The 17,380-nt window shown below is 42.6% G+C and overlaps 2 protein-coding genes across 2 annotated transcripts in view; both read left to right on the top strand.

Annotated features, from left to right (window-relative positions):
* The window catches only part of TESK2 (testis associated actin remodelling kinase 2), a 91,335-nt gene that overhangs the window by 53,194 nt on the left and 20,761 nt on the right, over nt 1-17,380 (top strand). Inside the window, exon 5 of the mRNA XM_054165558.1 lies at nt 10,957-11,103. Within this exon, the coding sequence (XP_054021533.1) occupies nt 10,957-11,103 (147 nt within the window). The remainder of the gene's footprint in view (nt 1-10,956; nt 11,104-17,380) is intronic.
* LOC104301629 (selenoprotein Pb-like) overlaps nt 1-17,380 on the top strand; it is a 94,090-nt gene that overhangs the window by 31,987 nt on the left and 44,723 nt on the right. The window lies entirely within an intron of this gene.

Raw genomic sequence — 17,380 nt, forward strand, 5'->3', positions numbered from 1 at the left:
CCAAACACAACCCCCCAAAACAAATCTAAAAAATGAAGGTTTCCAAAGAATTGGAACTCCACTAATTGCATTTATAGTTTACTTAAATTACTGCTGTTGGCAGGAAACACTGGGAAGGAAAATTTTCAATTACAGCAAAGGAACTTATTAGGAAAAAAAACCCCTCTCTCCTCCAAAGCCACAGGCTCTTTCATTAAGATGAGCTTTAGGGAGTACAAAAGGGATACACTGCAACAAAGAAGAAAAAAGGGGGGGAAAAAAAGGGAAAAGGGAAAAAAAAAAGAAAAGTCTTTCCCAAACCACTACATAACAGCATTCTTGTCTCAAAACAATGCATCACAGTCAATGATAAAACCAGCAGTGTCAAATTCAGTAAGCTCTTTTATTGTGCAGCACATCAAAATTTTCCAACAGCAATTATCTTGCCCAAGCTGAAAATTAACATGTCTGGAAGGATGGCTGTAGTAAATTTTTTTCATGGGGGTTATGACACAGCTATATGTATTAAAAAAGACAAAAGAACCAACCTGAAAACGTGCACAAGTTCAAAGAATTCTGTGGATTCCCTTAAAGTTAAAGCAGCAGTCAACATTTTTACAGCACTTTTTGCCACATCCATCTGCATTCAGCTCTGTTGTCCACACTAACATTGCCAGCTTGTATTACTGCAGACACTACTACGCTTAGACTTCCAGACACTTTCATGCACCCCTGCACACAGCACCTGTAAGGTGCAGTATGTGAGGCAGCTGATAGGTGAATTCACAAATGGGATGCACTGGAAGAGCCAGGTGCATGGAAAAGTTAGCTTGCTCATTACAGTTATCTCACCATAGGATAGGATGGGATGGGATAGGATAGGATAGGATAGGATACAAGAGAATTAACCAGGTTGGAAAAGACCTTTGAGATCATCGAGTCCAACCTATCACCCAACACTATCTAATCAAATAAACCATGGTACCAAGCACCCCATCCAGTCTCTTCTTAGATACCTCCAGTGATGGTGACTCCACCACCTCCCTGGGCAGCCCATTCCAATGGGCAATCACTCTTTCTGTGAAGATTTTCTTCCTAAGAATTTCTTCCAGCCTAAACCTCCCCTGGGGCAGCTTGAGACTGTGTCTTCCTGTTCTGTTGGCGGTTGCCTGGGAGAAGAGACCAACCCCCACCTGTCTGCAACCTCCCTTCAGGTAGTTGTAGACAGCAATAAGATCTCCCCTGAGCCTCCTCCATGTCTACAGCAGCTTAAAACCAACGTTGCCTAGATATACTCTTAGTCCTATAAGACATCTGATTCCACACCAGATGCCTGGGATGGAATCAGAAGGACTGACTAGGTAGTGACCAGCAAGAAGAAAGACCAAGAGATTGCAGAAGAGACATGGCAGGCAGGTGGCAGATCAAGCATCTGGCTCAAACAATATTCTCCAGTCCTTCATCACAGGTTCTGTGTTCCTGTTACACAGTGGGTTCTCACAGAGAAGAAAGTTCACATGAAAGTACTATAATCAGAGGCACTAAAGAAATCCTCAGGTAAAGACAGAGGCCGAGACTTTGAAACAGGAGTCTAACTTCAGACACACAGGCTGTAATTATGCACACAGGTGCTAGATCAGAAGTGATGGGCAACCAGTTATTTCAGTAAGAACTTTTGGATGTGCAAGCTTTTGAATACTAGTCTTTTTCCTAAATGCCTGGCTATGAGCTTAAGAGCTTGTGCTTAAACCCCCTCTTTCTGCCTCTCTATCTGCATTGGCTACACAGGCTATATGTTGGATTTAATGCTTCCCCCCTGCCTTCTCATAGGAGGGTGACTGTTTCACCTCCTGCCCAAGGAGGTGGTGGAGTCACCATCACTGGAGGTGTTCAGGAGAAGACTTGACAGGGTGCTTGATGGCATGGTTTAGTTGTTTGGGTGGTGTTGGGTGATAGGTTGGACACGATGATCTCAAAGGTCTCTTCCAACCTGGTTTATTCTATTCTATTCATCACTTCAGTGCCTTTGGAGAGTACAGGGAACCATTGTAATGTATGATTTTAATGGAGATAGATGCATCTAAATGCAGTGTATTCAGGGCAAAGCTTACTGAATATCTTGCTGGTGGGTAACCTCTTCCTCCTTCTTAGACTGTCTCAAGGACAGAAGAAAGTAAGGTAAGAGGCAGATAAATGCTGAACAGCAAACAGCAAGACCCATTGTCTCATTCTTTCTCTTCCTTCCCTGTGTGTGGGGCACACAAATGCAGGTGGAGGGTGTGTGTTTTGGGGAGGGATTTTTAGTATCAGTGTTTGGACAGTCATTGGGAGCCTGCTGGGCCATTCATCAGAGCCTCAAACTAAAAGGATAAATATTTTTGATCTGTAACCTCTGCAGTTCTCCTATTGATGCTTTCTGATATCGTGGAAATACATCTAGGTTAGAGATGCTGTCCAATTAGATGCTTTTGGTCTGTTGTTTTGGGGGTTTTTAAATGCATTTTGCAGTAAATTCAGTTTACTGGGAGTGCTCCCTCCACCACCACCCCCCACCCTCCCCTCTTCACCCTGGACCCCAGGAAACATACTCATGAATTAACAAGTGCTTTGTAATTTCACTTCCTCATTTCACTTATCCGCCATCCAAACCGTGCCGAAACTGAGCTGGGCAAGAACATTTCTTTCATGTTTGCTCTCACACATCACTGTTAATAGGGGATCTTGGTGCATTCCATAATTGCTAATAATGTTTTTTGAGCACCCTCAAATGTAAGTGGACATTGAAGCACAGCTGGAACGTCGGGGCTTGGAAAAGCACTTTGAAACAGCTCAAAACCGGTATTAGTCGTGAAGAATTTCAATGAAGTTTGTACTATGAGAGGTATTTGTGTGCTCTGAACTTCAGCACTCAGTAGATCCTTGTAGCTGTTTTACGGGCTTCGAAAGATGAAGCAAATGGGTTATTCATCTGGAATCTCACAGGCATATAATCTGTGGGCTGCTACTGCTGGTGTCTTTGTGGGGAAGGCGAGAAAGACCTTATTTAAATAAGAGGCACCTTGTCATGGGCTACAGCTTGCTTCTAGGCAGAACTGAGTGTATAGCATGTTCAAAGTGCTGTCATTATGGATAGAGCCTTCTGCTCTTAACAGAAGTGTTATTGCAGAGATGCTGTTTCCCTTGCCTGTGTCAGCAACTAGGTACTTAATCTTCTGTGCCTGTATGATAATTTATGCCGCTGCTAGCTTGCTGTATCCCAGATTCTTATCTGCACAGGCTCTATTTAGAATCCAAATAATTGTGACTTCAGATTATAAATGCTTTTTTTTTTTTTTGTTAGGCCTTCTTTGCTTTCTGTTTTTTCTACTAATATAATTGCAGGAAAAATGGTTATCAAGGTCAGTTTGTATAGATACACTGGGAGTGTTTTCCGGTTCCAACAGAATCAGTTTGTTTCCTGCAGTACGTATGGGTTGCAATAGCTCATTGTTGCTGTGTGCCTGCAGTTGAAGCCTTACTTACAGTAACCTGTTTCTAGCAGCAGGCAACCAAGTGAGCATTAGAGTTTGATGGATGAAATGATAGGAAAGGGGTAAATTCAGCCTGCTGACCCGAAGAGTTGGTGGATTGAGAGAATTAAAGGCAGACAAATCTTGCCACATTCTTTTCCATGCCAACACTTAAATGCTTGGAATGCAGCAAATGGTTTTCATTAGAGCTCCTTCCTGGGTTGGTGCATGTTGGTTCTTGCTTGCCCTTCTAAAATAAGTCATGCCTGTACATGCCTTTTTTGAAGGAGGAGCCAGTGAAGCAGTCAATGCCACAATTGACACTGAAGAAGAAACAGAGGTAGATCCATTGTGTTTCTTGGCTTTTGGTCCTGAGCTCTGATGAGTAACTAGGCTATGGCCCTTGCATGAGAAAGCTTGCCTTCTCCTTGAATAGCTGACACCGTTTAAAGCAAGGTGTTATTAATCCTGCAATGGTTGATACTTTTTAATAAAAATCAATTAAAAATATGTAAAAATGGAATTGTTTGTATTGGTTGAAAAACAGGAGAGAAATTGACTTTGGGTTACAGACTCTTTTCCCTTCAGTTTTCAGCCGCTGAGGAGCAGAAGAGAAAGGGGGCTTTTAGAAGGAAGACTTTTGGCTTTTCCTCTGTCCTTTCAATCAGGATGTTTTTCCTTGCCACTTGTGCCCTTCTGGTTTCTCAGAAAAAAACTCTTGAGTTATTCTGAAATGTGCTTGCTTCACCTGCATTTCCTGACTCTTCCAGTACTTGTGGTTTGCTCCCTGGCAGGATTAATTCACCTGCTCTCCAAAAATGTACTCTTTCAACCCAAATTCAACACTCAGCTCGTTCTCTTATAACGTTTGTTTGGTGCAATCAACGTGTTAGATGTTTAATGGAAATGTAAGGTTGCTCAGGGGTACTTGGCTGAGGTGGGTTTGTAAGTTTTTTAACTTTTTGGTTGATTTGTTGGTTGTTTTGGGTTGTTTTTTTTTTCCTATAATGGAGGTCTATGAACTTCCAAACCCATTCAAATTCAGTTTAACCTGGTAGTCAGTCTCAGTGTATCAACTCGTAGTGTCTCATATTGTAGTTTTGAGCATACTGATGCTGTCTTTGCCAGTTCTGCACCGTTCAATCTCATGAAAACAGTTGGGGGAAACGAGGAAATTTCTAGTCCTCCCACTGTAGCTAATTATGCCAGTTGTGGCAGAAGGGTACATTAGCTTCTTGTCTTGCAGCCAGAAGCCTTCAAAGTAGTCATTTAGAGTGCTGAGTGTGACAGATGACTGTTAAACATATGAGAACCAAAGGCTGGGTTGTGCCTTCCTGGAAAAGGGTGGCTTAAAATTTTGGGTTTTTTCACTTCTGCAGAAAACTGAGTGAGAATACCTCAGTTTCCTTTTATTAGGTTTGCAAGTTACTTCATTTCCAGCGTTAGAAATGATTTGAATACACAAGCCCTGTCTCTTTTGACACTGCTGCAATGTATTTGGCTGATGTCTGCAACGTTACTACTTTGCTCTCCAGGTCTCCCTTTAGAATCCAAGTCCATAGCCTGGCTTTTGCTCTGCTGTCTCTCTTACTTCTCCACACTGAAGGTGCTACAGCCACAATTTTAGTCTCTCCTTCCTCCTGCTTCTCTGCCTGCTTTCATCATTGGTCTTGTCCAGTACGCTAATTCATTACTAGCTCAGTGTTTGTTTGGAAATGTTCTGGGTCCTCGGAGCTCTTAGTCTTTATTTACCTCATTTGGTCTGTCATCTTAAATGCTCTCTCCACACCTGCTTTCTTAACCACTTAGTGTGTTGCTTTGGCAACATTTGGGCTACCATATAGGGGTGTCTTGTGGTTATTTGTTGCTTTTTTAAATAGCAAGCAGTGACATTTAAAGCTTGGTAAATAACAGGCCAACTTTTTTTCTGGCTTTCCTGTGCAGTATCTGATGGATCCTTTATATAGACCTACACAGCAGACCAGCAGCACAGGGTTTCAAAATAGCTTTGAAAAATCTTTGTGATTCCCTTCAGTCTTCACCCTGAAACTTGGCAATATTTGGAGTAGTTTTTTCAGCAGTAACTACTGGAATCATGACTATGATAAACCTTTTCTTCAAAAGCTTCCAGCTCTCATATTAGTGTGTTTAAATGTTTGGGTGGTTTTGTTTTGTTGAGGGTTTTCTTTTATTATTTTTGTTGAGGCTAAAATATAAGTGGAGTTCAGTTTAGCCTCTTGAAATGAAGCACGTAATGCTATATGTAAGTACCACTATATGCTTAAATCAAATGCTTGAGTCTGATATTGTGACTGCAAGTGTCTTGCAAGGAAGCAGTCTTGTTAATGCTCTTCTTGGGTTAAAGTAGCATGTTTCCCTCTTCCCTGACTGTTGTGTGGGAGGGGGGCAGTGTGCTGCTGCCTTGGCATTTTGTAGCATTAAGCTATAACATTAGAAGCCTCTTCAAGGCACTTTGATCCAGAAAGCTCCTATGCTTGAATGAGCTTCTGTTTAACTTGTCCTTCAAAGAAGCGACTGCCCTCTTTCTTGGGAGACACATAAGCATTGTGGTTTTACTGAACTTCTGTTCTAGCAACAAAAGTGTGAGTTCTTGCCATGGATATTTTCCTTTTTTTTTTTTAGGAAAGAATATTTTTATTAGCTAAAATGAGGTCTTTTAAACCAATATTCAGTTTGTGGTGTTGAATTGTAATACATGCAAAAATAAACAACCTAAAGCAGTTGCTTTCTGACTCTGGCAACCAGGTATACTGAGTGAGTGTCATGTTGCATGGCAAAAAGCTAGCAGTAGGAATAATGGGTAGCTGTTTCACTGCAACCTGATGATACAGAGCTTGAAAAGGTCTGAACACTGCTCCATTTAGCTGTGAGGTCTCTGTATGAAATGCAATGTCCTTCGCTTTCATTGTCATAGCCTGATCAGATCTCTGCTCCAGTTGCTTGTACACTTATGCAATGTTGTTGTTGTTGTAGAATAATGCTTTGAGATGATGTGTGCACTGTAGCTTTACTGTACCAGTGCTGAAATGTTTCAGGGACAAAACAAAATCCAGTATTCTCTTTGGGAGAGGTGCACTGACTAACCCTTAGGATACTCTTACCGCACAGGGCAGGTTTGTGCTAGTAAGAGATTCAAAACAAGTAGTATTTTTCTTTCAGTTGTACTGGCAATCAGGGAATAATGTACATGATTTTGTGTCTCTTCTGAAAAGGTATGGTTGAAGAGCTCTGAAAAAAATAGGCCATCAGGTTGGCTGTTTGCATTATCAGCCTGAATGACCGGAAGAATTGGATTACTTACGTGGCACTGAGGGAGCACTGAACTCTCTGCGCTGCTTTCCTGAGGGACAGTTCAGGACTCTGGGTGCAAATACTACCTGCTGGCCAGCTAAAATCTGAGATGAACTAGAGTCTTAAAGATATCTATAAAAAAATCTTGGTTCAGTTGTTCATCAGGGCCACAAAAATGATCAGAGGGCTGGAGCACCTCTCCTGTGAAGACAGGCTGAGAGAGCTGGGGTTGTTTAACCTGGAGAAGAGAAGGCTCTGGAAAGATTTATTAGACTTATTGCAGTCTTTCAACACCTGAAGGGGGCCTACAGGAAAGCTGGGGAGGGACTATTTACAAAGCCATGTAGCACTAGGATGAGGGGCAGTGCTTTTAAACTAGAGAAGGGCCGATTTAGATTGGACATTAGGAAGGTGGTCTTTACTATCAGGGTGTTCCACCCTCAACCTGGGAATAGGTTGCCCAGGGAGGTAATGGAGGCCCCATCTCAGAAGACATTCAAGGTCAGGCTTGAGAAACATGATCCAGTTAAAGATGTCCCTGCTTACTGCAACAAGGTTGGATTAGATGACCTTTTAAGGTCCCTTCCAACCCAGTGCATTTTATGATGCCATGACTGGTGATCAGCCTGCTGTGCTTCATAGAAATAGACTAGAGTCAGAACTTACACCTCTAGTTAATGATGTCTGAGCACTTGGCAGGTTGCAGTTTTGGACAGGAGGCCTAGGGGGTTTTACATAGGTGCTATGGTCAGGTTTATTCTTGCTTTTGCAGCTTATATGTGCTGTGTCCTTTGTGTGTGTGTCAGTTTTCACCCAGCCTGTGCTAGAATCCAGTTCTTGCAGTGCAAGCCAATTTGACTGGAAGGATGCTGGTGGAATAGATGCATAGATACCGATACATTAGATGCACTTAACTACTATGGCAGCAATGGATCAAATCAGTAGGCTGCTTTATTAAAAGGGAAAGCACAGCATGCTTAAAACAGTAGCTAGCTATTGTCACATTTCAGTAGGTATGTCAATACTCTTATGGTTCCTTGTTTTGTTTTATTAGCATTTCTAGGGCAATTACTGTCATGGTATGGCACAGTTTAACCCTAACCAGATTGAAAAGCCCACAGGGATTGCCTTCCCCTTTGTATTCTCTTGACAAGGAACTCAGGTATGGTAGTGCTATATGGACAGTCTGTTATTACCCAGCCAGAAAGGTGAGATGGTTCATAAGTATCACTTTTTATCTGGGTTACTGAGCTAGGTGCTTTAGTGCCTTCTGTTCTAGGTTGGCCAACAGTGTTCTGATTCGAACATCACTGGATGAGAAGTGCTGCGTGCACTCTTCCAAGGAGCCTTGGGGATATAGGTGAAGTTAATGTAGAAATCTTGTTCAGTACTTCTTCCATCAGCCAGCTGGCAGCTTGTGATTAAAAAACCAAAATAGAATGATATTGGACTGTGTTGTTTTGTGGGTGGTTTGTTGTTTGTGGGTTTTTTTAATTGAGTGCTTTCTAAGGTCATCTAGCTCCCTTGGGGGTTCAAATAAAAGCAAGGAGAAAGAAAGATCAAAGTTGGACAAGCTCAAAGCAGCATTGTTTCCACCATTGTCAGGTTGGCTGCAGCTCTGTCTAGTTGAATCTTGAAAGTCTCCAAGGTTGGGAGATGGCATGGCCTCTGAGTGACCTGTTCCAGAGCTGCTCTGCTCTCCTGACACACGAACTCCTAGCATAAGGGGCAGGTTGTTTAAGATCTCTGGCTTGCTTCAGCTTGCAATTACTAGTTTCCAGTGTAGTCATCTGATCAACTCCCTTCGCTGCCAGCTGCAGTGCCTGGGTTGTAGCAGTCCTAAACATTCGATTTTTATCGTTGGTGTGTGAAGTCTTGTTTGCCTTGCTTTTGGAGAGGGGCCAGCAGGCATTTTATTTTGCAAAATGATATGCACTGAGCACAACTTTCCAAGTAATTAAATTATCTTGACTTCAGCACAAAAGAGAATAGTTTGATAGAAAATTATACTACTGAAGAACAGGACAGCACATTTTAAAATGTCAGTCAGATTAGTCCCTTAGGGTTCAAGCGCTTGCCTTGCCTAATTGTGAAATGCAATTGCTTTTTGCCTGTTTGGTATGCAAAGAGCCAATACAAGGAAGCATTCTGGTTTTCTGTACCTTGTTTTGTCATCCTTTCTTGTATATCATTGCCCTCTTTCTTCTTCAAAAGATATAAAACAGTGTCTTAAGCTAGTCATAAGAACATGAGTTGATAAATACTGAGACATTTCCTAGGCCCTGGCATCTTTTTGTGGGATTATCTCCTTTGACAGGAGAAGTTAGTTGATACCAGCTCTAAAATCTGGAGCCGATTGTCAATCATTCTCTGAAGAACCTTGAGTGCAAAGAAATAATTCTGGTACTTACCCTTTGCCTTGATTGTTACTCAAGGACAAAAGGTGGATGCATACCACTGATCAGGCCAACGTTTCAGACTTTAAAGGAGAAAAACAAATGCTGAGGGTGCCCTGCGTGTCCACGTGCGGCATGTGTACTTCCCAACTTGTCCAGCAGCCGACAGAACTGCTGCCAGAGAGAGCAGGGAGAGAGAGGGCTCAAGTCCCGGACTGCCAGTGAAATGCGCTGCTGCCTGTGAGCTGGGATGAGCCTGGTTCCCAAGGGATGCGCACTGTAGCTCAGGAGAGCAGTGGAGCCCGGTGCCATTTTGTGAGGTCCCCTCCTGGTAAGCTCTGTGGCAGTTAAAATCAGTTTGTGCATCATTTGCCTTAACAGTTTAGCCTTGTTCAAAATCATAGCTTGTGAAACTTTTGTGTTTGTGATGAGAAGAGCTTTCAAAATTCACTGCTGAGCTGAGAAGACAAGGCTTGACTGTAAGGAAGAAGCTGCTTTTTGCAGGCTACCCAGGAAGTGAGCCATGACTCCTGGACTTGCTAGTAGAATCTGGTTTGTGTGTGTGTGTGGTTCAAGGGGATCAGCTACATCCGTGCTGCATGGTGTGTGGGTCACATTTGCCTTGTGCCTCAGGCTCCAAGACACAAAGAAGCCTGGCTCAATACAAGCAAGTACAAAGCTTCTGAAATAAGCAAGATCTGCAGCTATGATTTTCCTGTTTGAATGTGTTAATGGTGGCATGTTTTTGTCTGAGTGAATGACACAGAAAATGCAAAGCCTCTTGAGATGGAGTCAGAGAGCTGCCTGGCACAAGGGAGCAAAATTGGTGCACCCTGTTAGATGCTTGGAGCAAGCTTTGGAGGAAATCATCCTGTCTGCTTTGCATGGATTTTCTTGAGAGAAGTCACTGCATTGCTGCCAGGCTTTCCATACAGAGTAAGCTAGTCCTTTTGTTACTAGTGAGGGGACTGGGGCTGGGACTGCAAATAGAAGCTACTGAAACATAGCATAGCTGCTGTTGCATTACAAAGGGTGTCCTCATAAAGCATAAGCCCAGTGGAGTTCTGTGTCTTAACCCTGCTGGGTTGTGTGACTTAGCATCATTTGGGTACTGCTTTGTTTCTCTTGTAGCACTTATCATATACTTTAATGTAGGTTCCTTTAAATGAGAACTACCATTTGATAGGGTTGAAGTTGTACTGAACACAGTGGGAATCAGATTGCACTCATAGATAGAGCAGAAAAAAACTTATAACTTTTACAACAACATGTTGTAATATTTTCCTTTGATGCTGCTTCAGTTTAGGGAATTGATATCTGGGATCTTGATCAGGCTCCACGACCTGCACTGGAATACTTAACCCTCTCTTTGTTGACTTATTCTGTATGAGAACCAGCTCTTCATCCTTTTTGCCCTTATTTTCTTCACACTGAAATGAGAGAGTGATGTTACATGGGAGGTGTTTCTGAAGGGTCTGTTCAGACACCATAAAGTTAATGTAGCAGTGGTTGTTGCATGCATCCTTAAACATCTTTAACCTAAATGAATTGGTACAGGTGATAAGGGGAGACATTTTCAGCCTCTCTTGAGCTGCAAAATTTGTGCCTGCCTAGCCCTTAAGGAACAAAAAAAACCCAACACAAACCCCAAAAAAGGAATGTGTAGCTGAGTTGAGGACATTTGTGTAATATAAAATACATCATTCCTGGCAGTATATGAAATGAAATAATTAATCACAATTGTTGCTTTGTCTTTTCAGTACATCAACTGTGGTAACCTGGAACAGCTATTAGACAGTAACCAGCATCTTCCCTGGACAGTGAGGGTGAAACTGGCATATGACATTGCAATGGGGATCAGCTATCTTCACTATAAAGGCATTTTCCACCGAGATCTTACATCCAAGGTACCTTTTATAACATTAAGTGAACTTCTAAATGAAGATACTGTAATTGGATGCTTGGTTCTTTATCCTCCTTCCCTCAGAGAACTGCTATTTTATAAGGTTTGATCCAAGACATTTTGGGAAAGAAATTGAAATACAGTTTATAGGATTAAAACTTCCCTCCAAAATTGTTGACAGTTTGTATGGGGACTGGAGAAATCACCATCCCAAAGGAAGGTTCATTCCTTTAATGTGTTCAGATTAGGATTTCTCAGAAGGCATCTGCAGAGGGGTTTTTAAAACTCTGAATTACAGTTCAGTAAAGCATTTAAATCCCTGGATAATTAAGCAGAATAATCTAACATTTGGAACAGGTCAATAGCATCAAGAACCCAAACTGAGGAGATTATTACAAATACACTTTAAAATCTCATTGTTTTTGTTTCCCCATGTGTTTCACAGATCTTGACTAAGAACAGTGGCCTTTGATTACCAATTCAGCCTTGAGTGTTGTCCTCAATCCTGGTTTATGTTTCTTTCATTTCTAAAGTCAGTAAGATCAAAGCAGTTCACCTGAAATTTTCAAATGTCAGCTTTTCCTCCAGAATGGCAATTTTCAATGCACATGGACTTGTGGTTTGTTTCGTGTTTTCTGTTTGTTTGGGGTTTTTTTGTTGCATTTTGGTTTGGGTTTTTTGTAACTGCTTTGGTGACAACTTGTGTGAATTTAGTTGGCTGAAGTAGCTAGCCAATTCAAGCTCAGCCAGAAATACAGATGTAGGAGCATTAAGCTCTGTGAGCCTAAGTATTCACGCTGGCTCTTGCCATCCATTTCAGCCTGTACTGAGGGCTTTGCTGTCCTGTGTGTCCTGTTGTCTAGAGCTAATGAGCTAGTTCAGTATCAGTAGGGGTTTACAATGCCCCTGTACATTGCACTGGTAAGGCCACACCTTGAGTACTGTGTCCAGTTCTGGGCCTCTCAGTTTAGGAAGGAGGTTGACTTGCTGGAAGGTGTCCAGAGCAGGGCAACAAAGCTGGGGAGGGGTTTGGATCACAACCCCTACGAGGAGAGGCTGAGGGAGCTGGGGTTGCTTAGCTTGGAGAAGAGGAGACTCAGGGGTGACCTTATTGCTCTCTACAACTACCTGAAGGGAGGTTGTAGACAGGCAGAGGTTGGTCTCTTCTCCCAGGCAGCCAGCACCAGAACAAGAAGACGCAGTCTCAGGCTGCACCAGGGGAGGTTTAGGCTGGAGGTTAGGAAGAAATTCTACACAGAGAGAGTGATTGGCCATTGGAATGGGCTGCCCAGGGAGGTGGTGGAGTCACCATCCCTGGAGGTGTTCAGGAGGAGACTTGATAGGGTTCTTGGTTGCATGGCTTAGTTGATTAGGTGGTGTTGGATGATAGGTTGGACACGATGATCTCGAAGGTCTCTTCCAACCTGGTTTATTCTATTCTTTTCTATTCAATGTGGAAATACTCCAAAACTCTTCTTGGGAAGACTTCATCATGTCACTTCAATCAAAAGCATCCAGGAGGATGTTATCTCAGCCTAAAATAAAACCACAGCACAGGCTGTTTGCAAATGTGAGTGACTACTAGACCTCCATTCAGCGTTAGCTCTTTTAAAGCTACCTCAGTGCCATGTTAAACAGATAAAGAGTGTGCATTTAGCCAAGGGAGGAAGAATAGTTTAACAGGTAGGTGAAAGAAGTATTTCAGTGAAGTCATAGGATACTTTCATGGGTCTCCTTTCAAGTGAAAGGTGCTGAATTCTGTAAGGAAGAATATAAAATATATGTAAAATGCCCTGACTCAAAGTCACTTTGACCACGATGCACTCAGCTCCATTTCAGTCACCTTGGAGTGCACAGATAAGAGATGCATCAAAGTACCTTAAAGGATAACTCGGTGTCCTCCTCTCTTTGCAGTTCAGGATGTATTTTAGTACATTTAAGAGTGGGGAAGTAGAGTTACTGCAAGGATTCAAACTAAAGAGAACTCTGCCTGCAGCATTTATTATAACACATGCTGTGATGGCTAGTCATATGAAAATCCATTTCCTGAGACCTTTGTGAGTGCCTTTGTTCAGAGCTTTGCATAATTGTATGTCACTGTCCACTGCCTTACCAATGCTTCAGTGTTACCCTGGAGTATGAGCCCTGTGAGGGGAGGCTAAGGGAGCTGGGATTGATTAGCCTGGAGAAGAGGAGGCTTAGAGGAGACCTTATTGCTGTCTACAACTACTTGAAGGGAGGTTGTAGCCAGGTGGGGGTTGGTCTCTTCTCCCAGGCAACCACCCACAGAACAAGAGGACACAGTCTCAAGCTGCACCAGGGAAGGTTTATGCTTGATATTAGGAAGAAATTTTTCACAGAAAGAGTGTTTGGTCATTGGAATGTGCTGCCCAGGGAGGTGGTAGAGTCACCATCACTGGATGTGTTTAAGAAGAGACTGGATGAGGCACTTAGTGCCATGGTTTAGTTGATTAGATGGTGTTGGGTGATAGGTTGGACTTCATGATCTCGAAGGTCTTTTCCAACCTGGTTATTTCTACTCTATTCTATTCTATCTACTGCTGAATGTTAATTGTTTAGAAAATGCTGGGAGGAGTCCATGACTTTACTGCATCAGCAAAGTCATGGGTGACCACAGGAAGTAGTAAGGGTTATTTAAAAACAAACAGTGAACCGAACCCTAGGAACTTGCTAGCCGTTACGCTGTGTTTGGATGCTTCTTAGTACTAAAGCTATAGTATCTTTATAGGTCACATTGGAAGCTGTCATGGTAAAAGTTTTAAGTCAGCAACTGTATTCTGTATTTTCCAGTTTCTTTGGGACATTGAGTTGGTGGCTTTTTTGTTTGGACTGGTGGTGGGCTGAATGGTTGTTATTTGGACTAGTAAATAGCCAGTGTGTGAGCAAGCTGAAGGAAGATGTGATGAACTCTTGCCCTCGCAGAGAACTTTTGATCTGGCTTGAACAAGGGCAGATTCTATACTGTTCTATATTGTCATTCTTACTTCAGTGAACTTCAGTAATTGATTTAGATGTTTTAGTAATTAATTGAAGGCAAAGACAAGGATTTCAACATGTGCAAAAGTCAGAACAGGCCCTGAGTTTGCAGGATGGGAGAGTGAGCTATTTTTCTAGGAAACTTGCTCGCCTTAACTGAGACTTTCTGTGCAGCAATGTCTCCATGCTTTACCTATTACATTTAACACAATATCTCACTGTAAATTATCCCTGTAATAGGAATTTTAGTATAAAAATTATTTGGGATTAACTTACACCCATACTTCTGCATTTCTTCTTCTGTTTCTGGCACACCTCTTGATTCCTGCAGCTTCCTGGAGCAGGTGGCGTGCATACATAAAGTTCAGTCTGTCGGTTGTGGCAGCAGAGTTCTCTTGATCCGATAGTAGCATTATATGTCTGTGTAGTAGATGCATAAAAACATAAAGAAGAAAAGGTTCCTGTCCCCCTGCTAATCTAAGATTGAAAAATAAGTGGTTTTGACACTTGGTATACAGCAGGGTGATCTCTCTTCCTAATTGCATCACGTGGAGGATTCCAGAACAGCATTGATACTGCAGAATGCCAGAGGGAAAAACAGTGGAGAAGGGTAGATGTAGGTCATTATAGTCGATGTAGCAGCCCACTGGGGATGTCATCCCTGACATCCCACCACTGCCCTTCCTGCTGCCCTTCTGTCAGAGGGAGAGGCAGTGGTTGTTAGAAGAGAGTGTGCTGCTCAGGCAGGCAGTACTTACCCATGTCAGGAGCATCTCAGTCCTTGGGCTCTGGGCTTGGGCTGCTGTAGCTGATCAGGCTGATCTGCCCTGACCAATAGCAATAGCCTAAATTGAATCTCTCAGAAGGTGAGAGTGGTCAGACTGGCTGTTTCTAGCCTGCAGATAGTAGATGTATGGGTAGGGACTTGTATATTTTATAAGTCACTAAATGTGGTGTCCTCACTTTTGACTGATCATAAAGAGATTCACACAGATACTAAGCCGTAGATGGGTTATGACAGCCAGCCTCTTTGGCTCATCCCCTTGTCCCCTATCCATACCAGTGCAAACCCTGTTAATATTTCTTTATTTGAAGCTCATTGTAATATGCACCAGGAAGATCTTCATCCTGGAATCATGAGGATTTTCTTTGTCTTTCAGTGATTCTCAGGGAGGTCTGGTTATGAGTTCGAACTCTGGAAGTCTCAGTTATAAAAAATGCAGCCATTAAAAAAGAAATCATTATGTGAAATGCTGGAAGTGTTTCAGCAGGAGCCAGTGGTAGTTTCTCTTAATCTGACTTGGGTTTGCAACATCTCCTCTGTTACCTGCAATTAAAATAACAGTGTTTGGAAGGCGCAGGGAAGAAGTGTCCAGTCTGCAAAAATGATGCTAAAAAATCCTTTTGTACCTCACCCCTCAAAACAAATACCTTTCTGTGACACAGAGTTCCTGCAATGCCTTGTTTACACTGTACCTGCAGTGCATTCAAACCCTATTGATTTTCTTGGCAGCTTACACCTGTAAGAATTTATTCTTACAGTATCTCTGGATAAGGGAGATTAATGAACTCAGCCTTATCAGAAGATTAGAAGCAAGAATATCAGTGGATATTGGGAATGCGTTTTAAGACTTTGGTCTTTTAGATGTTTTCAGTTCATAACAATATGTTCACTGACTTCAGAGGCAGTGTTACAGCACTGGTTTGACCACTGGAGGCAGAGAAAGCACAAGATTAGCATCAGTCTGTCAAAGATCTTGTTAGACTAGCTCCTTTGTCACAGAATCTGCCTGTGATGTTGAGGCAGGGCAGAATCCAGGTCCTCAAGCAATGCTGCAGTAGTCTTAATTACAAGACAGGAGACCTTAATTTCCAGCCCAAGTCTGCATCTTCATCACTTCCCAGCCTTTTTTTCACCCTACTGTTTCTGTGGCAAGAGTAATCAGAGTCCTGAAAATAGTAGTCTAGGAGCATTATGTACTGCCCTGATCCACTGTCAGTGTGAATGCATTGCACGCACTAAAGGACATCGGTGCCAGGTGGAAAACTGTGTCATCAGGTAATTAAGAACTTCACTTTAATGCATATGCATAAGGGGAAGAATGAAAGTTCTTACAGGAAGTTTTACATCCCATCTTTTGTGCAGTGTTACTGTTTTGATGTAGTGTGTGTTTGTGCAACTTCCTACCCAGTGTTGGAAAAATCAAAAACCCCAGTGCCGTCATGCTGTGCATTTGCAGGGCTGGAGCCTTGAGATTCATGGCAGAGCTGCTAAAATAAATTGTGTGGCTTTGCATGGAGCAGGAGGAGAAAGAAAACAAGAGACACTCCTTGGCAGTGAGTGGCAAACATCTAGGAGTCTGCCCATTTTCCCAAGACCAATCATTATCTGTTCTGCAACTCTCCGATCCTTTCTGCGAGCATACAATGCCAGCTTCCAGTCAGGCTTTTCATCCTTGTCAGGCTTTTCCTCTTCTTTTTGCTCCCAGTTATGCCATGCAATTTCATTATCCATTCTCCTTGTCTAGCTGACTGCAGTTGCCTTCTTCCTATTGCTCCTGCTTGATGCTTTATCCAAGCTATCTTTCTGCATTCTGGTCTTTAGTCTGTTTAGCCATTGGTGGCTCTGCTTCTCTGGGTCACCATCACTGCCTGGTTGCTATGCCTGCAGTCCTTATGTCCTCTTAACAGTCTTCAGTGTTTTCCCTCTGTCTCAAAAACCTAGCTCAAGGCACTGGTTTTGGTCCCTGCCAGCCCATAGCCTGGACTCCTCGTTTGTCACTTCATCACTTGCGCTTTCAAATTCCTTACTCAGTGTATGTCTTGTCCCAGTCTACCTTTTGCAGAGGTAACAAAAGGTGCACCTTACACAGAGATCTCATCATATTTCATGCTAAGAGCCTGCCAAATCTGCTAGGCTAATATTTTAGAGGATTTTAATTTTTTTTTATTAAGTCAAAATGTGTTTGCAATTCCCATTCCATGTTGTTCTCCAAAGCAGCTGAGCTACCTTAGCTGAATGTCCTTGTCCCCAAAATCCCACTACCAAAGCTCCTGATTAAAAACCAAACAGGCCAACTCCCAAACAAATGCCTTTCAGTTTTGCAGAATTTGGTGCAATTGAAAGCAAGGTCTTACAAGCAATAGCAGGTTGTGAGCAGTTTTAGGGAACATTGTGAGCTCCACTGATGATAAAATCTATGGAAAATTCTGATCTCTAGGCATATTAAGCTGGGGTCAGAGTGGCTGGAGAGCAGTCAGGCAGAGAGGGACCTGGGGGTGCT

This window comes from Dryobates pubescens, chromosome 11 (assembly GCF_014839835.1).
Source record: "Dryobates pubescens isolate bDryPub1 chromosome 11, bDryPub1.pri, whole genome shotgun sequence".
NCBI classification, from domain to species: Eukaryota; Metazoa; Chordata; class Aves; order Piciformes; family Picidae; genus Dryobates; species Dryobates pubescens.